Below are 23664 nucleotides of genomic sequence, written 5' to 3'. Positions count from 1 at the left end.
AAATGCAAGATACAATGACAGGTATAGCCTCGAATTATACAGTTTACACTAATCACAGATAAGGAAAATAGGGATTTAACTAAGCATGGCGCAGAGAATGTCAATTAGGCAGTTAAAACACGTAAGCATGCTTTTCTAGTCTAAACTAAACAATTAAATATTATTAGTGCAATTCAATAAGAGAAACCATTTATGATTTAAAAAGGATAAACGAGATTTTTTTTTCAATAATAGCCTGTGTACGTACTCGTCACCTCACGTACACGGTGCCCACACACCAAATAATATCGAAATATCCTAAGGGGAAAGTCCCCAACACAAGGTTAGGCAAGCCACTTACCTCGAACCAAACTCAATCAATCATTCACCGTGCCTTTCCCACGAATATCCGGCTCTGAATGACCCAGATCTAGCCAAAAGCAATTACATATCATAAATACAACCATAATAGACTCATCTAATTAATGAAATCAACATTTAACCAAAATTTTGAAATTAACTCAAAAATCGCCCGTGGGACCCACATCTCGGAATCGGGTAAAATTTGTAAAATACGAATACCCATTCACTCATGAGTTTACTCGTACCAAAATTGCTCAAATCCGATACCAAAATCTCGATCAAAACCCCAAAATTCGGCCTTAGAACGTTTCTCAATTTTTCACCCCAAATAAAAAATTAAACGATGAATTGAAGCACAAATTAGTGGAATATAACCATAAAGGAGTTAAGAATCGTTACCCAATCGATATCTCTGAAAATCCCTTAATCCCTCATCCAAAATCCGAGCTCCCAACTTAAGTTTTTGATAAAAATGGCATAACCTCCGTTTTTGGAACTTTAATAGTGCCTAGACGCGTCCTTCTTGGCGAACGCGGCCATACCCTCACGTTTGCAAAGTACAATTTACTTCGGCCCAAAATTCCTCCATCATGAATGCGATACACATGCCGCGAACGCGAAGACCACTCAGCTTGACCCTTCGCGAATGCGGGATCTCCATCGCGAACGCGAAGCACGAAATCTCGCCTGCCTCCAATTCTTCTTCGCGAACGCGAGGACCATGTCGCGAACGCGTAGCTTCAAGGTTCCATACCTTCGCGAATGTGAGAGCGACATCGCAGACGCAAAGAGTAATTCAGCTTCCCTTCCTAGATACCTTACGCGAATGCGAGGACTCCCTTGCGACGCGATGAAGAAACTGACTGCAACAGAACACCAGAAATCTGCTATCTTCCAAAGTCCAAAAGTGATCCGTTAAATATCTGAAACTCACCTGAGGCCCTAGGGACCTCAACCAAACATACCCATAAGTCCTAAAATACCATATGAACTTAATCGAGCCCTCAAATCACATAAAAAATGCTATAATCACGAATCTCCTTCCAATTCAAACTTAAAGAACTTAAAACTTCAAAATTCTACAACCGATGCCGAAACCTATCAAACTACGTCCAATTGACCCCAAATGTTGCACGCAAGTCATATTCAATATTACGTACCTATTCCAACTTCCAGAATCGGATTTCGACCTGGATATCAAAAATTTCACTACCGGCCCAAAACTCCAAAAATTCGACTTTCGCCATTTCAAGCCTAAATGAGCTACGGACCACCAAAACACAATCCGGACACACCCTTAAACCCAAAATCCCCTAACGGAACTAATTGAACCGACGGAATTCCATTCCGGAGTCATCTTCATACAGTTCTGACTACTGTCCAAATCCTAAGGCTTAAGCTCTCATTTAGGGACTAAGTGTCCCAAAACACTCCGAAACTCAAAACCAATCATCCCGGCAAGTCACAATAGCAGAAATAGATATGGGGAAAGCAGTTAATAGAGGATCGGGGCTATTACTCTCAAAACGACCGGCCGGGTCGTTACACAAAATGTCATCTTTAAATTTAATAAGTAATTCTGTGTTTTAAGACCTCAAAAAGTACTATTTATCATTTCTCCACTTGCGTGCGTAGTCCCTACAATTTCCAAAAATGTTTTTGTGTGAAAAATGGATTAAAATGTGAAATAGAGTTTTAAAACTCAATTGAGATGTTTGCCAAATTTGGTGAGAATAAGAGTTGATTTGACGTGATTCGGACGTCCGGTTGTGAAAATATAAGTTTTAAAGTTTTCTTGAAAATTTTCTTTGATTTGGTGTCCGATTTATAGTTCTAGGTGTTATTTTGGCAATTTGATCGCGCGAGCAAGTTCGTATAATGTTTTAGGACTCGGGTGCATGTTTGGTTTGGAGCCCCGAGGGCTCGGGTTGGTTTCGGATGGTTAACGGATCACTTTTGGACTTGAGAAAACTGCAGAAACCTGCTTCTGCTTTCCTTCTTCGCGTTCGCGAAGTAGCCCTAGCGTTCACGAAGAGCAAATTGGGGCTGGCACATTTTGTGCTTCGCATTCGTGACAGAGTGAACTTGTTCGCGAAGGATTGAGGTGTTAAGCTTCGCGTTCGCGAAGGGAAAGGGGTTGGCAAGGAAAATTGCCTTCGCATTCGCGAAGGGCATCTCGCGTTCGCAAAGGCCAAGCCAGGCAAGCTTCGCGTTCGCGAAGAGTAAAATTGGTCAGCAGGAATTTGTGCTTCGCGAATGCGAGGCACTGACCGTGTTCTCGAAGGGTAAAAGTTCCAGAAACAGAACTTAAGTTCTCGTCCCATTTTCAACCCTTTTCCCTTTTTGAGCTCGGGTAAGGCGATTTTTGGGCGATGTTCACGTGAAACATTGGGGTAAGTGTTCCTTATCCTATATTGATTACATTTCATGATTTCATACTCATTTACATCATGAATCCGTGAATTTATAGAAGAAAAATCAGATTTTTATAAAATCTTCCAAAAACAAAAGTTTAAGATTTGAAAGTCCATTTGACATCGGAATTTGATAATTTTTGTATGGTTAGACTCATCTCGGAATGGGCATTCGGATTTCGTAAGTTTTTTTCAAGATTTGAGACGTGGATCCCACTATTGAATATTTAAATGAATTTTGGTTTTTTATCCAGAAAATTAGTAAATTCATATGGAATTAATTTCTATGATTCGTATTGATTATATCGAATTGTTTGTGTATAGATTTGAAGCTTTTGGAGACAAATTCAAAAGGAAAATTTGTGGTCGAATAATTTTTTGGAACTTGCAAAGCGAGTTAAGTGTTGTGGTTAACCTTGACTTGAGGGAATAAAACCCTTAAACTATTTGTTATGTGAAATGCATGTGAACGATGTATAGGCGAGGTGACGAGTGTCTATACGTCGTCAAATTAATTGTTTGCATATTTACTTGAAAAATAATAAATTATTTTAATCATGAATAAATTGTTATAATAATTATTTCTTTCCTATTCTTTGACAAATATTAATTCTTGAATTTCTGCAATAATTGTTACATGCTATTTGATTTATGTGTATTAATTGCTACTTGACATTTAGCATATTTAACATTAAACTGCCTATTTTCTCCTTGATTTCCTAAATAAATTGTTATTTTTTATTATTTATTTCATAATTAAATCATAATTATTGTATGCTTGTTGTCTTAAAAACTTTATATTAATTATTACATTCATTGGGGTAAATTCTTCTATAAGAATTGGTTAATGAATATATTTGGGGATCAGGTTGCACGCCGCAACAGACTTGATTAAAATGAATATATTGGACGAGCGGGTTGCACGCCGCAACAGAATTGAATATGAATATATTGTGAGAGCGAGTTGCACGTTGCAACGGAAATTGATGGAAATAATAATTGGTTATGACTGTTGAGTTGGCTTCAATTATTATAAATGAGTTATCTGATTTATTTCTATTATTTGTTGTTGTTACTAATATTGCGTACATGTTAATGTAAGTGACACGCCTTAGCCTCGTCACTACTTCGTCGAGGTTAGGCTGAGCACTTACCAGTATATGGGGTCGGTTGTACTGATACTACACTATGCACTTCTTGTGCAGATTTCAGAGTTGGTCCTAGCGGCGCACCATAGACTTGCTCGGATTTCAGCTACCAGAGGAGACTTCAGGTATAAATGCACGGTGTCTGTAGTTCTGAAGTCCCCGTCTACTTTACTTTAGCTGTGTGTTTATTTTCAGACAACTTTATTTTATTCAAAAACTTATTTATACTATTCTAGAAGCTCGTGCACTTGTCACGCCAATTCTGAGATGGTATTTAGACACCGTCATTTTTCATGGATTATTCACTATATTTTGGACCTTACTTCCACATTTATTTCTTTGTTATTAATAAATTTAAAAATTATTTTAAAATGGCTAATATTATTCTAACGTTAGCTTGCCTAGCAAGTGAAATGTTAGGTGCCATCATAGTCCGAAGGTGCGAATTTTGGGTCATGACAGTTGGTATCAGAGCACTAGGTTACATAGGTCTCACGAGTCACGAGCAAGCTTAGTAGAGTCTGAAGGATCGGTACAGAGATGTCTGTACTTATCTCTTAGAGGCTATGAAGTTTAGGAACAACATCACTTCTTTCTTTTTCTGTCGTGCGAATTTATTGTATCATCGATGATTGAACCATTCTACTCTTATTCTCTCGTAGATGGTGAGAAATCGTAATACATTTACCTATGGACAAGGACCAGAACCCCCGATAGTAACTATGGCTAGGGTTAGAGGTCGAGGTCGAGGTCGTGCTAGAGGCCGAGGTAGAGCTCAGTCCAGAACTCGAGCAGCTGCACCTGTTATAGGACCTCAGGTGGACCTTCAGGAGGAGGTTCTAGTTCAGAATGTACCAGTTAAACCAGTTCAGGTCCCGGAAGGATTCATAGCCACTCCAGTGCTTCAGGATGCTCTAGTTCGGTTGCTGATTTTTATGGAGGGCGTGGCCCAGAATGGTACATTTCCAATGGCACCAACCATTTCACAGGCTGGGGGAGGAGCACAAACTCCCACTACTCCCGCTCCGGAGCAGATGACTCCCTAGAATTAGGATCCAGCAGCCCCGCCAGTTTGGATAGTTCATCCAGTTGTTGCGGTACAAACCAGTGATAGGCCCGCCATGTCTTTTGAGGCCTTATTGAAGCTGGATAAGTTTACCAAGCTCTTTCAAGTTCACTTTAGTGGTACACCTTCTGAGGACCCACAGGATTATCTTGAACGATGCCATGAGGTGTTGCGGAACATGGGTATAGTTGAGACCAATGGAGTTGACTTTGCTGTGTTTCAGATGACGGGTTCAGCTAGGAGGTGGTGGAGGGATTATACATTGACTAGACCAGTTGGATCGCATGCACTTACCTGGGAGCAGTTCTCCCAGTTATTCCTGGAGAAGTTCCTTCCTATCACACTGAGAGAGGAATTCCGCAAGCAATTTTAGAGTCTACAGCAGGGCAGTATGACTGTTACTCAGTATGAGTCCTGTTTTGTGGAATTGGCCCATCATGCTCTACTTTTAACACCTACTGAGGGAGATAGAGTGAGGAGGTGTGTTGAGGGACTCACTCACCCTATCAGGCTTCAGATGGCCAAGGAGACTGGAAGTGAGATTTCTTTTCAGGAGGCTGCTAATGTCGCGAGGAGGATCAAGATGGTTGTTGCACAGGAGAGGGGGCGGAGGTATGATAAGAGGCCTCGTCAACTCGGTGGTTTCAGTGGTGCCTCATTTGGAGGCAGGAGTAATTTTGGTAGGGGTCATCCTCCCAGACCATTTCATTCAGCACTTCATGCATCTCACAATGTTTTAGGGAATCACGGTCCTATTATGCCTTACTTTGGGCAGCCAGGATTCAGTGCACATTCAGCTCCTATCAGTGCACCGCCACTCCAGAGTTACTACAGTGGTTATCCGGCCCATTTGGGTCAGCTTCATCTTCAGCAGCCACGACATCAGGATGGGTGTTATGAGTGTGGGAACATTGGTCACATCAGGAGGTATTGCCCTTGGTTGGCGAGTAACAGATCTCGGTAGGATTCTCGTGCCATCATACTGGAAACAGTTGCTTCACCGCCTACTCAGCCAGCTAGAGGTAGGAGTCAGGCAGCTAGAGATAGAAATCAGGCCATTAGAGGTGGAGGCCAGACCGTTAGAGGTAGAGGCCAGCCAATTAGAGGCCGTCCTAGAGACGCGATTAAGAGTGGTGGGGCCTAGCCCCGATTTTATGCTTTTCCAATTAGGCCTAAGGCCGAGTCATCTGATGATGTGATCACAGGTATTATTCCAGTTTTCCATAGAGAAGCTTCAGTTCTATTTGATCCAGGATCTACATATTCCTATGTGTACTCCTATTTTGCTTCGTATTTGGTTGTGCCTTGTGATTCTATGAATGCTTTTGTATGTGTATCTACTTCGGTGGGAGACTCTGTGGTAGTAGATCATGTCTCTCATTCGTGTGTGGTTACTATTGGTAGTCTTGAGACTATTGTGGATCTTTTACTTCTTGATATGGTAGATTTTGATGTCATCTTGGGTATAGATTGGTTGTCCCCTTATCATGCAATATTGGATTGTCATGCCAAGACAGTGATCCTAGCCATGCCGGGGTTACCTAGGTTAGAGTGGAAAGAAACTTCTGGTCATTCTGCCAGCAGGGTTATTTCTTATATGAAAGCTCGACGTATGGTAGAGAAAAGGTGGCTAGCCTATTTGGCTTATATTCGTGATCCCAGTGTGGATGTTTCTTCTATAGACTCAGTACTAGTTATTCGTGAATTTCCAAAAGTATTTCCTGCAGATTTGCCGAGGATGCCACCCGACAGGGATATTGACTTCTGTATTGATTTGGCTCTGGGCACTTAGCCCATTTCTATTCCACTATATCGTATGGCCCCGCTGGAATTGAAAGAATTGAAGGAGCAGTTACAAGACTTGCTTGATTAGGGATTCATTAGACCTAGTGTCTTGTCCTGGGTGCACCGGTATTATTTGTAAAGAAGAAAGATGGCTCTATGCGAATGTGTATAGATTATCGGTAGTTGAACAAGGCCACTATCAAAAACAAATATCCGCTGGCAAGAATTGATGACTTATTTGATCAGCTTTAGTGTGACAAGGTATTTTCAAAGATCTATTTGAGATCTGGTTACCATCAGTTGAAGATTAGGGCATCTAATGTCCCTAAGACAGCTTTTCGGACTCGGTATGGGCATTACGAATTTCTAGTGATGTCATTTGGGATGACAAATGCCCTAGCATCATTTATGGATTTGATGAATCAGGTGTTCAAGCCCTATTTGGATTCTTTTGTGGTTGTATTCATTGATGATATTTTGATTTACTCCAACAGTCGAGAGAAGCATGAGCAGCATCTTCGGAGTGTGCTTCAGACTTTGAAGAATAATCAGTTATATGCTAAATTTTCAAAATGTGAATTTTGGTTAGACTCAGTTGTCTTTTTGGGGCATGTTGTATCGGCGGAAGGCATAAAGGTGGATCCTAAGAAGATTGAGGCTGTTCAGAATTGGCCTAGACCTACTTCAGTTACAGAGATCCGGAGTTTCCTGGGTTTAGCAGGTTATTATCGTCGGTTCGTGGAAAGGTTTTCATCTATAGCAAGCCCATTGATCAGACTGACCCAGAAAGGTGTCCCATTCAGATGGTCAGATGAGTGTGAGTTGAGCTTTCAGAAGCTTAAGATTGCTTTGACTACAACGCCAGTGTTGGTATTACCCACATGTTCAGGATCGTATACGGTATATTGTGACGCATCTCACATGGGGCTTGGTTCAGTATTAATGCAAGATGGCATGGTGATGGCATATGTGTCACGACAGTTGAAAGTTCACGAGAAGAATTATCTTGTTCATGACATAGAACTGGCAGCCATTGTTCATGCGCTAAAGATTTGGAGGCATTACCTCTATGGTGTCTCATGTGAGGTATTGATCATCGTAGCCTTCAGTATCTGTTCAAACAAAAAGATCTTAATTTGAGGCAGAGAAGATGGTTGGAGTTGTTGAAAGACTATGATATCACCATTTTGTATCACCCCGGAAAGGCCAATGTGGTGGTCGATGCTTTGCGTAGAAAAGCAGTGAGTATGGGCAGTTTTGCATATATTTCATTTGGTGAGAGGCCATTAGCTGCAGATGTTCAGACTTTGGCTAATCAGTTCGTAAGGTTAGACGTTTCAGAACACAATCAGGTTCTAGCTTGCACAGTCGCTCGATCTTCTTTATATGAGTGTATCAGAGAGAGGCAGTATGATGATCCTAATTTACTTGTCCTTAAGGACACGGTGCAGCACGGTAATGCCAAACATGTTGCTGTGGGGGAAGATGGAGTTCTGCAAATGCAGCATCGTATTTGTGTGCCTAATGTCGACGGGCTTCGTGAATTAATTCTTGAAGAGGCACACAGTTCCAAGTATTCTATTCATCCAGGTACCGCCAAAATGTATGAAGATTTGCGGCAAATTTATTGGTGGAGGAGAATGAAAAAGGATATATTTGCATATGTAGCTCGGTGTCTGAATTGTCAGCAAGTTAAATACGAGCATCAGAGACCTAGTGATTTGCTTCAGAAGTTAGAAATTTGGGAGTGAAAGTGGGAGCGTATCAGTATGGATTTTGTTGTTGGACTTCCACAGACTCAGAGAACATTTGATGCAGTTTTGGTCATTGTGGACAGGTTGACCAAGTCAGCACATTTCATTCCAGTAGCAGCGTGAGTTAGGCACGCGGGTTGAGTTGAGTACAACATTTCATCCATAGACAGACAGACAGTCAGAGTGCACCATTCAGATATTGGAAGATATGCTTCACGCTTGTTTTATAGACTTTAGAGGTTTTTGGGATCAGGTCTTGCCACTTATGGAGATTGCTTATAATAATAGCTACCAGTCGAGCATTCAAATGTCTCCATATGAGGCATTATACGGAAGGCAATTCCATTCGCCAGTTGGCTGGTTTGAACCGTAGAGGCTCGGTTGTTGGGTACCGATTTGGTGTATGATGCCTCGGATAAGGTCAAGGTTATTCAGGATTGACTTCGCACAACTCAGTCTAGGCAAAATAGTTATGCCGACCATAAAGTTCGTGATATTGCATTCATGGTTGGAGAAACAATATTGCTCCAGGTTTCACCTATGAAAGGTGTAATGAGGTTCGGAAAGAAGGGCAAGTTGAGCCCTAGGTATATCAGACCCTTTGAAATTCTTGAAAGGGTGGGTGAAGTAGCCTACAGGATTGTATTACCACCTAGTTTATCATCGATTCATCCGGAGTTCCATGTGTCTATGCTCCGAAAATATCATGGTGATCTGTCCCATGTGTTAAATTTCAGCTTAGTTTAATTGGACAAAGATTTGACTTACGAGGAGGAGCCGGTGGCTATTTGTAACTACCCGGCCGGTCGTTTTGAGCATTATAACCCCGTTCCCCCATTTAATGCTCAAATTATGCTATACAGTTGTTTTATGACTTGTCGGGGTAGTTGGTTCGGGTCCGGAAGGAATTCGGAATGAAATGAGACACTTAGTCTCATAATTGAAAAAGATTAAGTTAATAAATTGTAACGACCCGGCCGGTCGTTTTGAGAATTAGAGCCTTGATCCCCTAATAAATGTTTCCCCCGTGTTTGTTTCTGCTATTGAGACTTGTCGGAGTGATTGATTATGGAATTCAGAGAGTTTTGGGAAACTTAGTCCCTAGTTGTGAGTTTAAGCCTTAGAGTTTGGACCGTAGTCGGAACTATGTAAAGACGGATCCAAAATGGAATTCCGTAACTCCTTTAGCTTAGTTGAGTGATTTTGGGGTTAGGAGCGCATCCGGAATGTGTTTTGGATGTCTGTAGTAGTTTTAGGCTTGAATTGGCGAAAGTTAGTTTTTCGAAAATTTCGGCCGATAGTGGAAATTTTGATATCGAGCTCGGTATGGAATTCCGAAAGTGACTGTAGGTTCGTAGTGTCATTTGTGACATGTGTGTAAAACTTTAGGTCATTTGGACTAGATTTGATGTGGTTCGGCGTCGTTTGTAGAATTTGGAAAATTTTAAATTCTTAGGCTTGAATCCGTGCTTAATTCATGATATTGGTGTTGTTCGATGTGGTTTAAAGGCTCGACTAAGTTCGTATGGTGTTTTAGGATTGGTTTGTAGGTTTGGTTGAGGTCTCGGGGGCCTCGGGTGTGTTTCGGATGCTTAACGGAATGAAATTGGACTTAGGAAAAAATCTGGTACCTTTGTTGGTTCTGGTGTTTTCGCACCTGCGGAAGGGAGGCCGCATGTGCGAGAGCCGCTGGTGCGGAGGAAGAGCACAGATGCGGAACTGGTGGGGCTGGTGATGGAGCGCAGGTGTGCAAGTTTGACCACACTTGCGAGCCCGCAGGTGCGAAGCATGGGCGCAGGTGCGGAGCCTGGCTGCCTTAGTAAATTGCGCAGATGCACCGATTTGGACCGCAGGTGCGAGGAATTGCCCGCAGATGCGGCCCCAGCCCAGATAAGTGACCTTCGCACCTGTGATGATTTTTTCCGCAGGTGCGTGACCGCAGATGAGGCCCCATGAGTGCAGGTACGGAAATCGCTAGGTTGAAGAGGCAGATTCGAGGGTTCATTCCTCATTTTTCACCAATTAGAATTTTAGCTTGGAGAAGGAGATTTTGCAAGGGTTTTGAAGAGGAAATCAGAGGGTAACAATTCTTAACTCTAATTCGTGTATATTTCATTAATCCATTATTGTTTTCCTCATCTAATTATGGAATTTGAGGGTAGAAGTTTGAAAATGGGGGAAAAGGTGCGCCAATTAAAAATGTGAGATTTAAATGGGAATTTGACGTCAGATTTAGATGATTTTTGTTCGAGTGAGCTCGTGAGTGAATGGATGTTCAAAATTTTTAATTTTTACCTGATTCCGAGACGTGGGCTCGGGGAGACCTTTTGGGCGCTTTTCCTAATTTCACGTTTTAGCTTTGGATTAATTAGCTAAATTAGTTACTTGTAGTTATATTTACATTATGCAATTAATTTAAATAGATTCGGGCCACTTGGAGTCAGATTCTCGTGGGAAGAATGTGATATCGAGTTGATTTGAGCGGTTCGAGGTAAGTGGCTTGCCTAATCTTGTGTTGGCGACTTTCCCTTAGGATGTTTGATATTAATTGATGTATGGGCATCGTGTACGTGAGGTGACGAGTACATACACAGGCTATTATTTCAAAAATCCCGTTTTTCCTTTCTAAATCATAAACTGTTTTTTCCTTATTAAATTTCACTAATACGTTTAATTGTTAAACTTAGACCAGAGAAGCATGCTTACGTGTTTTAACTGCCTATTTGACATTCTGTGCACCATGCTTAGTTAAGTCCCTACTTTCCTTATCTGTGTTCAGTATAAATTGTATAATTCGATGCCATACTGCCATTTCATCTTGTGTTGCATAATTAAATTGGGATTACAGACGTATTACAGAAGATCCCCCTGTCTTGCATATTAATTTTGGGACTACAGACATATTCTGGGAGATCCCCTAGCACTGCATATTTTCTTTGGGACTACAGACGTATTCCAGGAGATCCCCCAGCACTGCATATTTACTTTGGGACTACGGACGTATTTCGGGAGATCCCCCTGTACTGCATATTCACTTGGAACTACAGGACGGTATCCCGGGAGATTTTCCTCATTGTATTTACCTTGTTCTGAGCCGAAGGCTCCCTTAACTGTTAAATTTTTGAGAATTTCTTTAACTGTGTTACCGTAAACTTTACTTATATCTTTTACTGTTTAATTTATTATATTTACTCCAGTAGGGCCTTGACATGACCTCGTCACTACTCGATCGAGGTTAGGCTTGGCACTTACTGGGTACCATTGTGGTGTATTCATGCTCTTTCTTGCACATATTCTCGTGTGTAGATCCAGGTGAGATCTATCAGCCTCGGGGTTAGTGCGTGCTGCTGATTCTAGGGGACTTCAAGGTACTTCTGCTTGCGTCTGCAGATCCTCGGAGTCCCCTTCTACTCCCTCGCTTAGAGATTTTCTTTATTATCTTTAGACTTTTGTATAGAGCTACATAGAGTATAGCAGCTTGTGACTTCGTGATATTCTGGGTCTTGGGAAATTCTTTTGTATATGCTGAGTGATACTACTTTTGGTTATTCACAATATGCTGTTTATATTTAAAATGTTGTGTTTTCTTTACTTTTGTTTTCGTAATTTTAGGCTTACCTAGTCGTAAAAACTAGGTGCCGTCATGACACCTTACAGAGTGTTAATTTGGGTTGTGACAAGTTGGTATCAGAGCACTAGGTTCATAGGAATCGCTAGTCACAAGCCGATTTATTAGAGTCTCGCGGATCGGTGCGGAGGCTATGTAACTGTTAAGAACAATCATATTCCTTTGATTTTCTTGTCGTGCGAGTTATTGGCATCAAAATTCTAAAACTCTATTCTATTCTTTCTCACAGATGGTGAGGACCCGTACCGAGAGGACCGATGATCAGGCACCCGAACCCCCTGTCAGAGTCGCCAGAGGCCGGGGTCAGGGTAGAGGACGATAACGCGGTGTAGCCCGAGTACCTGCGAGAGCTGCGTTAGAGGAGCCCCTAACAGCTCCAACTGGAGGGCCGGCACCGGAGATCCCTATTGCTACTCTAGCCCTCCAGGAGACTTTAGCTCAGTTCATGAGCATGTTCAGCACTCTAGCTCAGGCTGGACTATTTCTGATAGCTCCCGCTACATCTCAGGTCGGGGGAGGGGCACAAACTCCCGCAGCCTGCACTCCTAAGCAGAGGGTCCAGGTTAATCAGGCCCCAGAGTATATTTCTATGCCCCCAGTGGCTCCAAATCAGCATGAGACTAGGGTAGCTGTTTCTGAGGCAGAGCAGCTCAGACTTGAGAGGTACAAGAAGTACCACACACCTACTTTCAACGGACTAGCTTCAGATTATGCTCTAGGTTTTCTTGAGGAGTATCATTGTATTCTCCGCACTATGGGCATTGTGGAGACGAGCGGGCTTTCTTTCACCACTTTCCAGCTGAGAGGAGCGGCATATCAGTGGTGGCGTGCCTATGAGTTGAATAGTCCGGACGAGGCAGCCTCACTCACTTGGACTCAGTTTTCAGAGATATTCTTGCGTGAGTATGTTCCTAAGAGCCTCAGGGATGCTTGGCACGCAGAGTTTGAGCAGTTGCGTCAGGGTGCTATGACTATGTCGGAGTATGCAGTCTGTTTCAGTGAGTTAGCTCGCCATGCACCGGCTCTGGTTGCTATAGTCAGAGAGAGGGTTCGTCGCTTCATTGAGGGACTCCACCCCAGTATTCAGACAAGTATGGTCGGGGAGTTGGAGATGGACATCACTTATCAGCAGGCAATGAGCATTTCCAGGAGAGTGGAGGGCATGTTCGCCCGGGACAGAGAGGAGAGAGAGGCCAAGAGGTCTCGAGCGAGTGGTCATTATTCAGGAGCTCGTGCACCAGTAGCACACTATGGTAGGGGTTTTATGAGTCGCCCTATTCATTCAGCTCTTCCAGTAGCCAGTGGTGTTCCAGCTCTTCCTAGACTGCAGGAGCCCTATTATGCACCGCCAGTATCAAGTGTGCCTCCTGCTCGAGGTGCTATTACCAGCCAGTCCAGCAGGCCAGGTCCGAGTCAGTCGCAGTCGTCGCGTACTCCGAGAGGTTGTTTTGAGTATGGTGACACTCGTCACATGGTTAGAGATTGCCTAGAGCTAGGAGGGGTGCACCTTCATAGACTTATCAGTCTCTACGTGCTCCACTGTGTCCTCCAGCCATTCTACCAGCACCAGCTGCCACCCCACCTCCTCAGCCAGCTCGAGGTGGAGGTCGGGGAGGTCGAGGTCGCCCTAGAGGGGGAGGCTATGCCAGGTACTATGCCCTTTCAGCCCATTCAGAGGTCATCACTTCAGATTCAGTCATCACAGGTATTGTACCTGTCTGTCATAAGGATGCATCAGTATTATTTGACTCAGGCTCTACGTATTCATAAGCGTCTTCTTATTTTGCTCCACATTTGGGGATATCTCAGGATTCTTTGAGTTCCCCTGTTTATGTATCTACTCCCGTGGGAGATTCTCTCATTGTGGACCGCGTATATCGGTCGTGTTTGATTGCTCTTAGTGGTTTTGAGACCAGGGCTGATTTGTTATTACTCAGTATGGTAGATTTTGATGTTATCTTGAGTATGGACTGGTTGTCGCCCCATTATGGTATTCTTGATTGTCACACTAAGCCCGTGACGCTGGCAATGCCAGGCTTTCTGATATTAGAGTGGAGAGGTACCTTAGAGTATACTCCCCGCAGGGTCATTTCATTTCTAAAGGCTCAACGAATGGTTGAGAAGGGGTATGATGCGTATTTAGCCTATGTGAGAGATGTCAGTATTGATACCCCTACAGTTAAGTCAGTCTCAGTAGTGAGGGACTTCCCTGATGTGTTTCCAGCTGATCAACAGGTTTAGTGAAGAACAAGTATCCTTTGCCTCGTACCGATGATTTATTTGATCAGTTACAGGGTGCCAAGGTGTTTTCCAAGATTGACTTACATTCTGGCTATCATCAGTTGAAGATTCAGGAGCCGGATATCCCAAAGCCTGCTTTCAGGACCAGATATGGTCGCTATGAGTTTCTTGTCATGTTATTTGGGTTGACCAATGCCCCAACAGACTTTATGCATTTGATGCACAGTGTGTTCCAGCCTTATCTTGATTCCTTCATCATTGTGTTTATTGATGACATCCTGGTATATTCCCGATCTCAGGAAGATCATGAGCAGCACCTGAGGACCGTGCTTCAGACTTTGAGGGAGAAGAGGTTGTATGCAAAATTTTCTAAGTGTGAATTCTGGCTTGATTTAGTGGCATTCTTGGGCCACGTAGTGTCTTGTGATGGGATCAAGGTAGATCCGAAGAAGGTGGAGGCAGTGCAGAGTTGGCCTAGACTGTCATCAGCTATGGAGATCCGCAATTTCCTTGGCTTGGCGGGGTATTACCGTTGCTTTCTAGAGGGATTTTCATCCATTGCAGTGCCTATGACCAGGCTGACCCAGAAGGGTGCTCCGTTCAGGTGGACCGAGGAGTGTGAGGAGAGCTTTCAGAAGCTCAAGACAGCTTTGACTACAGCCCAGTATTAGTATTGCCTACAGGTTCGAGGTCCTACACTGTCTATTGTGATGCCTCGAGGATTGGCCTTGGAGCGGTATTGATGCAAGAAGGTAGGGTGATTGCCTACGCGTCTAGACAGTTAAAGGTGCATGAGAAGAATTATCCGTTCCTTGATCTTGAGTTAGCAGCTATTGTTCACACCCTGAAGATCTGGCGTCATTATTTGTACGGTGTTCCTTGTGAGATCTACACCTGACCACTGGAGTTTGCAGCACTTGCTCAGGTAGAAGGACCTTAATTTGCGTCAGCGGAGGTGGTTGGAGCTACTTAAAGACTATGATATCACTATATTGTACCACCCGAGGAAGGCTAATGTAGTAGATGACGCCTTGAGTCGCCGGGCAGAGAGTTTGGGGAGTTTGGCATATCTTCAGGCAGCTGAGAGGCCCTTAGCCTTGGATGTTCAGGCCTTAGCCAGCCAGTTCGTCAGATTGGATATTTCAGAGCCTAGCAGGGTATTAGCTTGTGTGGTTGCTCGGTCTTCTATTTATGATCGTATCAGGGAGCGCCAGTATGATGATCCTCATCTTCTAGTTCTTCAGGACAGGGTTCAGGAGGGTGATGCCAGAGATGTGACTATTGGTGATGACGGTGTGATGAGGATGCAGGGCCGGATCTGTGTTCCCAATGTAGATGGGCTTCGGGAGTTAATTCTCGAGGAGGCCCACAGCTCGCGGTACTCCATTCATCCCGGTGCTGCGAATATGTACCAGGATATGAGACAGCATTACTAGTGGAGGAGGATGAAGAATGATATAGTTGGGTTTGTGGCCAAGTGTCTCAACTGTCAGCAGGTCAAATGTGAGCACCAGAGACCGGGTGGATTACTTCAGAGTTTAGAGATCCCAGAGTGGAAGTGGGAACGGATCACCATAGACTTTGTAGTTGGACTTCCATGGACTTTGAGAAAGTTCGATGCTATTTGGGTGATCATGGATCGGCTGACCAAGTCAGCTCATTTTATTCCAGTGTTGACCATTTATTCTTTTGAGAGGTTGGTTGAGATTTATATCAGAGAGATTGTCCACGTTCATGGTATTCCAGTATCCATCATTTCAGACAGAGGTACATAATTCACATCACGATTTTGGAGAGCCGTACAGCAGGAGTTGGGTACTAGGGTGGAGCCGAGCATAACCTTTCACCCTCAGACGGACGGGAAGTCCGAGCGCACGATTCAGATTCTTGAGGATATGCTCCGTACCTGTGTGATGGAGTCCAGAGGGTCATGGGACCAATACTTGACACTTGCAGAGTTCACTTACAATAACAGTTACCAGTCCTGCATTCAGATGGCACCGTATGAGGCTCTGTATGGTAGGCGATGCCGGTCCCTAGTGGGATGGCTTGAGCCGAGCGAGGCTCGATTGTTGGGTACAAATTTGGTCCGTGATGCCCTGGATAAGGTGAAGGTGATTCAGGAGACACTTCGCATAGCTCAGTCCAGGCAGAAGAGTTATGCGGACAGTAAGGTTCGTGATTTGGAATTTATGGTTGGTGAGCGGGTCTTGCTTCGGGTATCGCCTATGAAGGGCATCATGAGGTTTGGGAAGAAGGGCAAGCTGAGCCCGAGGTTCATTGGTCCTTTTGAGATATTGCGGCGAGTTGGGAAGGTTTCTTATGAGCTTGCCTTGCCTCCCAGCTTAGCGGGAGTTCACCCGGTATTCCACGTGTCTATGCTCTGGAAGTATCACGGTGATCCGACTCATGTATTGGATTTCAGCTCAGTCCAGTTGGACAAGGATCTATCTTATGTTGAGGAGCCAGTAGCCATTTTGGACAGGCAGGTCAGAAAGCTCAGGTCAAAGAATATTACTTCAGTAAAGGTCCAGTGGAGAGGTCAGCCGGTCGAGTAGGCGACTTGGGAGACCGAGCAGGATATGCGCAGCCAGTACCCTTATCTTTTCCCAGTTTCAGGTATGTCTTTATACTCGTTCGAGGACAAACGATTATTTTAAGAGGGGGATGTAACGACCCGGCCGGTCATTTTGAGAATTAGAGCCCCGGTGCCCTAATAACTGTTTTCCCCATGTTTGTTTCCGCTATTGAGACTTGCCGGAGTGATTGGTTATGGAATTCAGAGAGTTTTGGGACACTTAGTCCCTGGTTTTGAGTTTTAGCCTTAGAGTTTGGACCGTAGTCGGAACTGTGTAAAGACAGATCCGAAATGGAATTCCATCGACACTGTTAGTTCCGTTGAGTGATTTTGGGGTTAGGAGCGCGTCCGGAATGTGTTTTGGAGGTCTGTAGTAGACTTAGGCTTGAATTGGCGAAAGTTAGTTTTTTGGCGATTTCAGCTGATAGTGGAAATTTTGATATCGAGCTCGAAATGGAATTCCTAAAGTTGTTGTAGGTTCGTAGTGTCATTTGTGACCTGTATGTAGAATTTGAGGTTATTCGGACTAGATTTGATGTGGTTCGACGTCGTTTGTAGAATTTGGAAAATTTTAAATTCTTAGGCTTGAATCCGTGCTTAATTCATGATTTTGGTGTTGCTCAATGTTGTTTGAAGGCCCGACTAAGTTTGTGTGGTGTTATAGGATTGGTTGGTAGGTTTGGTTGAGGTTCCGGGGGCCTCAGGTGTGTTTCGGATGCTTAATGGAATGAAATTAGACTTAGGAAAAATCTGGTACCTTTGCTGGTTCTGGTGTTTTCGCACCTGCAGAAGGGAGGCCGCAGGTGCGAGAGCTGATAGTGTGGAGGAAGTGTGCATATGCGGAACTGGTGGGGTTGGTGATGGAGCGCAGGTGCGCAAGTTTGACCGCACCTGTGAGCCTGCAGGTGCGAAACGTAGGCGCAAGTGCGGAGCCTGGCTGCCTTAGTGAATTGTGCAGATGCGCCGATTTGGACCGCAGGTGCGAGGAATTGCCCATAGATACGGCCCCAGTCCGGATAAGTGACCTTCGCACCAGCGATGATGTTTTCTGCAGGTGCATGACCGCATATGCGGCCCCATGAGCGTAGGTGCGGAAATCGCTGGGTTGAAGAGGCAGATTCGAGGGTTCATTCCTCATTTTTTACCAATTCAAATTTTAGCTCGGGAGAAGGCGATTTTGCAAGGGTTTTGAAGAGAAAATCAGTGGGTAACAATTCTTAACTATAATTCGTGTATATTTCATTAATCTATTATTGTTTTCCTCATCTAATTATGAAATTTGAGGGTAGAAATTTGAAAATGGGGGAAAAGGTTCCCCAATTGAAAATCTGAGATTTGAATGGGAATTTGACGTCGGATTGAGATGATTTTTGTTCGAGTGAGCTCGTGAGTGAATAGATTCGGGCCACTTGGAGTCGGATACTCGTGGGAAGAACGTGATATCGAGTTGATTTGAGCGGTTCGAGGTAAGTGGCTTGCCTAATCTTGTGTTGGGGACTTTCTCTTAGGATGTTTGATATTAATTGATGTGTGGGCGCCGTGTACGTGAGGTGACGAGTACGTACACAGGATATTATTACAAAAATCCCGTTTTTTCCTTTCTAAATCATAAACTATTCTTTCCTTATTAAATTGCACTAATACGTTTAATTGTTAAACTTAGACCAGCGAAGCATGCTTATGTGTTTTAACTGCCTATTTGACATTCTGTGCGTCATGCTTAGTTAAGTCCCTACTTTCCTTATCTGTGTTCAGTATAAACTGTATAACTCGATGCCATACCTGCCATTTCATCTTGTGTTGCATATTTAAATTGAGACTACGGACGTATTCCAGGAGATCCCCCTGTCTTGCATATTTATTTAGGGACTACGGATGTATTCCGGGAGATCCCCCAACACTGCATATTTACTTTGGGACTACGGATGTATTCCGGGAGATCCCCCTGTACTGCATATTCAGTTGGAACTATGGGACGGTATCCCGTGAGATTTTCCCCATTGTATTTACCTTGTTCTTAGCTGAAGGCTCCCTTAACTGTTAAAGTTTTGAGAATTTCTTTAACCGTGTTACTGTAAACTTTACTTATATCTTTTACTATTTAATTTATTATATTTACTCTGGTAGGGCCTTAACCTGACCTCATAACTACTCGACTGAGGTTAGGCTTGGCACTTATTGGGTACCATTGTGGTGTACTCATGCAATTTCCTGCACATGTTTTCATGTGCAGATCTAGGTGCGAGCTATCAGCCTCGGGTTTAGTGCGTGCTGCTGATTCTAGGAGACTTCAAGGTACTTCTGCTTGCGTCCGCAGATCCTCGAAGTCCCCTTATACTCCCTCACTTAGAGATTTTCTTTATTATCTTCAGACTTTTGTATAGAGCTACATAGAGTATAGCAGCTTGTCAGGGTCTTAGGAAATTATTTTGTATATGCTGAGTGGTACTACTTTTGGTTATTCACAATATGTTGTTTATCTTTAAAATGTTGTGTTTTCTTTACTTTTGTTTTGTAATATTAGGCTTACCTAGTCGTAAAGACTAGGTGCCGTCACGACACCTTACAGAGGGTTAATTTGGATCGTGACAAAAAGTTGACCGTATGTGGACCTATGTGTAAAAGACCTCGGATTCAAATTATGATAATTCCAATAGCTCTGTATGGTGATTTTGGACTTAGGAGCGTCTCCAAAAAATTATTTGGAGGTCCGTTAGTGGAATTATGCTTGAAATGTCAAAAGTTGAATTTTTGGAAAGTTTGACCGGGGGGTTGACTTTTTGATATCCGGGTCAGAATCCGATTCTAAAAATAGGAATACCTCTGTTATGTCATTTATGACTTGTGTGCAAAATTTGAGGTCAATCGGACGTGATTTGATAGTTTCCGGAGCCATTTGTAGAAATTAGAAATTTCAAAGTTCATTAGGCTTGAATTGGGGTGTAATTCATAGTTTTAGGGTTGTCTGAGGTGATTTGAGGGTTCTACTAAGTTCGTATGATATTTTAGGACTTGTTGGTATATTTGGTTGAGGTCCCGAGGGGCTCGAGTGAGTTTTGGATGGTTAACAGATCAACAATATCTACTTGAATAGCTGTTGGAATTTTCTGATATCTGATGATCTTTTCCTTCTACGCGATCGCGTGAATGTGTCTGTGATCGCGTAGGCTTAATTGGTCAGTGGGGGTTTTGTTCAATGCGATCACATGAGGATATCTGCGATCATGTAGGGTTAATGTGAGGCAGTGGAATTTTGTGCTTCGCAATCGCGTGAAGCGGGACGCGATCGCGTAGTTATGTGAGTTTGTTATTCGCGAATGCATTAAGAAGGTCGCGTTCGCGTAGAGAAAATTGGGAAGAAATGGAAATCACGCATTTGTGCTTCGCGATCGCGTGGTTTGGTCTGCGATCGCATAGGTCTGTGATGTTGTGCATAGCGATCGTATGGGAAAGTCCACGTTCGCGTAGAGTAAAATTTGGGCGATGGAAAATTGTTCTTCGCAATCGCGTGGGAATGTTCGCGATCGCGTAGAGCAAATGTCTGGGCAGAGAGTTTAAGTTCTGAAATTTTGACGGATTGGAGCTCGGGAGGAGGCAATTTTCGGGAGTTTTTCAAGGAAAATAATGGGGTAAGTGTTTTAACTTAATATTGGTTAAATTACCCGAATCCATGGTTGTTTTTATCATTTAATTGGTGAATTAAGTTGGAAAAGTTTGAAAACCCTCTTGGATTAAATTGAAGATTTGAGGGTCGAGTTGGGGTCGGATTTTGGTAAAATTGGTATGGTTAGACTCGTGGTTGAATGGGCTTCCGAATTTTGTAAACTTTTGTCGAGTTCCAAGACGTGGGCCCCACGGGCGATTTTTGAGCTAAAATTCGGATTTTTATGGAAAATTAGCATTTTCTTATGGAATTAATTCCAATGAATTTTATTGACTGAAACGAATTATTTATGGCTAGATTCGAGGAGTTTGGAGGCCAATTCACGAGAAAAGGGCATTGCAGAATAAGAATTTCACGGCTTGAGGTAAGTAACAGTTTTAAATCTGGTCCTGAGGGTATGAAATCCCGGATTATGGGTTTTTGTGTCATGTGATTATTTTGGAGGTGACGCACATGCTAGGTGACGGGCGTGTGGGCGTACACCGAGGGGATTGTGACTTGGTCCGTCCCGTGAAACTGTAAAGTTGGATAACTTGTTGTTAGCTTGATGCTCTCTATGTGTTGAAGAAACTTGACTGTAAATCATGTTAGAAACCATGTTTAGGCTATATGTTGGTACTGCTGGGACCCATAGAGGTCATGTACATGTTGAATTATCTGCTAAATTGTTGTTTGGTACTCGGTCACAGTTTACTTGTTTATTTTATTTTAGTCTCTATTGTTCATTATTGATGCATCATATCATTGTTGTTTGGGCTGATTTCATGATTATTGAGAGCCCGGGAGACTGGAGAGATTTATGACTAAGTGAGGCCGAGGGCTTGATTGTGAGATATTGATACTATAACACGTGAGTTGTCCGTGAAGCACGTGAGTTGGCCGTACGGATCTAGATATTGGCACTATAACACGTGAGTTGTCCGTGCATCACGTGAGTTGGCCGTGCGAATACAGATATTTATACTATGGCACATGAGTTGTCCATGCAGCACGTGAGTTGGCCATGCAGATTATAGCGCTTGGGCTGTAGGAGCCCCTCCGGAGTTTGTACACCCCCAGTGAGCGCGGGTACCCATTGAGTGTGAGTGTTGAGGGCTGAGAGCCGAGTGGTTGAGTTGTTGTGACGAGTGGAGTGATTGTAGGCCTGAGAGGCTGTACTTGCTTTTCATTTGTTATTGCACTTAGTTGCTATTTGTCATTGTTGTGAAATTCTCTGAAAGATTTTATATCCGGATTACATGAACGGTATAAATTGATTTGACTTAAACTGCTGGATTTGAAAGCATGTCTATTCTCTATTAGAATTACTGAAAATGAACTATAACTGTGTAGCTCGTCACTATCTTCAATTCCTTATTGTTACTTGCTGAGTTGGTTGTACTCATAGTACACCCTGCACTTCGTGTGCAGATCCAGGTGTTCCTGGACATAGCGGGTGTTGATTCTCTCGCACAGTTGACTTTTCAGAGATTCAGAGGTAGTTGCCGTGTTCCGCAGACCTTGTCTCTCATTCTCTATCTCCTTGTTTACTGTATTTGTTATCAGACTATTATAGACCATATTTTCCAAATTTGTATTCATATTAGATGCTCATGTACTCAGTGACACCAGGTTTTGGGGAGTGTTTGTATCAGTATTTGTGGGATATGGTATTGTATTTAAATATTATATTTTCAAAATTACGAGGGATTGTGGTCTATCGAGATTTTTGGCTTGCCTAGTAATGAGATAGGCGCCATCACGACAGGTTGAGATTTTGGGTCGCGACACTATTCTAGCCCAGCAGATCCGACAGTTGAGGTCTAAGAGTTATCCTTCAGTTCGGGTGCAATGAAGAGGTCAGCCGGTAGAGGCATCTACCTGGGAGTCCGAGTCAGACATACAGAGTAAATATCCACACCTTTTCTCCAACTCAAGTACTTTTTCTAACTCCATTCGAGGACGAACGTTTGCTTTAGAGGTGGAGAATGTGATGACCCAAAATGTCATCTTTAAATTTAATAAGTAATTCTATGTTCTAAGATCTCGAAAAGCACTATTTATCATTTCTCGACTTGCGTGCACAGTCCGTACAATTTTTGAAATGTTTTTGTGTGAAAATGGATTAAAATGTGAAATAGAGTTTTAAAACTCAACTGGGTTGACTTTGGTCAATATTTTGAGTAAATGTACTCAGATCGGTGTTTTGACAATTTCGGTAGGTTCGTATCGTGATTTGGGACTTCGGTATATGCCCGAAATCGAATTCTGAGGTCCCTAGCCCGAGATATGGAATTTTGATAAATATTAAAAGTTTGAAAGCTTAATGATTTTTAAGAATTTACTGATGTTGGATTTATTGACACCGGGTCCGTATTTTGGTTTCGGAGCCCAATATAGGTCCACTATAATATTTATGACTTGTCTGCCGAATTTGGTAAGAATCAGAGTTGATTTGACGTGATTCAGACGTCCGGTTGTAAAAATATAAGTTTTAAAGTTTTCTTGAAAATTTCCTTTTATTTAGTGTCCGATTCGTAGCTCTAGGTATTATTTTGATGATTTGATCGCGCGAGCAAGTTCGTATGATGTTTTAGAACTCGAGTGCATGTTTGGTTTGGAGCCCCGAGGGCTCGGGTTGGTTTCGGGTGATTAACGAATCACTTTTGGACTTGAAGAAACAGCATAAACCTGCTTCTGGTTTCCTTCTTCGCGTTCGTGAAGAGCAAATTTGGGATGGCACATTTTGTACTTCGCGTTCACGATAGAGTGAACGTGTTCGCAAAGGCTTGAGGTGCGAAGCTTCGCGTTTGCGATCGAAGCCTCGCGTTCGCGAAGGGAAAGTGACTGGCCAGAAAAATTGCCTTCGCGTTCACGAACGGCATCTCGCGTTCGCGTAGGCCAAGCCAGGCAAGCTTCGCGTTCGCGAAGAGTAAATTTGGTTAGCAGTAATTTTTGCTTCGCGAACGTGAGGCACTGACCGCGTTCGCGAAGGGTAAAAGTTCCAGAAACAGAACTTAAGTTCTGGAAAATGAGATTCGTCCCATTTTCAACCCTTTTCCATT

General features: G+C 43.2%; 1 protein-coding gene across 1 annotated transcript; it reads left to right on the top strand.

Annotated features, from left to right (window-relative positions):
• Nucleotides 1-5361: 5361 nt before the first annotated feature.
• On the top strand, nucleotides 5362-14378 carry LOC138897249 (uncharacterized). Its single transcript, XM_070183211.1, has 5 exons — nucleotides 5362-5776; nucleotides 12629-12877; nucleotides 13424-13549; nucleotides 13690-13842; nucleotides 14083-14378. Exons 1-5 carry the CDS (start codon nucleotides 5362-5364, stop codon nucleotides 14376-14378), a joined length of 1239 nt encoding a protein of 412 aa, XP_070039312.1.
• Nucleotides 14379-23664: the final 9286 nt, after the last annotated feature.

This window comes from Nicotiana tomentosiformis, chromosome 8 (genome assembly GCF_000390325.3).
Source record: "Nicotiana tomentosiformis chromosome 8, ASM39032v3, whole genome shotgun sequence".
NCBI lineage: Eukaryota > Viridiplantae > Streptophyta > Magnoliopsida > Solanales > Solanaceae > Nicotiana > Nicotiana tomentosiformis.
This window is presented reverse-complemented; position numbering and strand designations above follow the sequence as displayed.

Coding starts and splice junctions, on each gene's coding strand:
- LOC138897249 (XM_070183211.1), top strand. CDS start 5,362: ATGACTGTTACTCAGTATGAGTCCTGTTTTGTGGAATTGGCCCATCAT. Junction 12,878..13,423: donor TTTTCTTGAGGAGTATCATT/GTATTCTCCGCA, acceptor CTATTCATTCAG/CTCTTCCAGTAGCCAGTGGT. Junction 13,550..13,689: donor GTCCAGCAGGCCAGGTCCGA/GTCAGTCGCAGT, acceptor TGTGTCCTCCAG/CCATTCTACCAGCACCAGCT.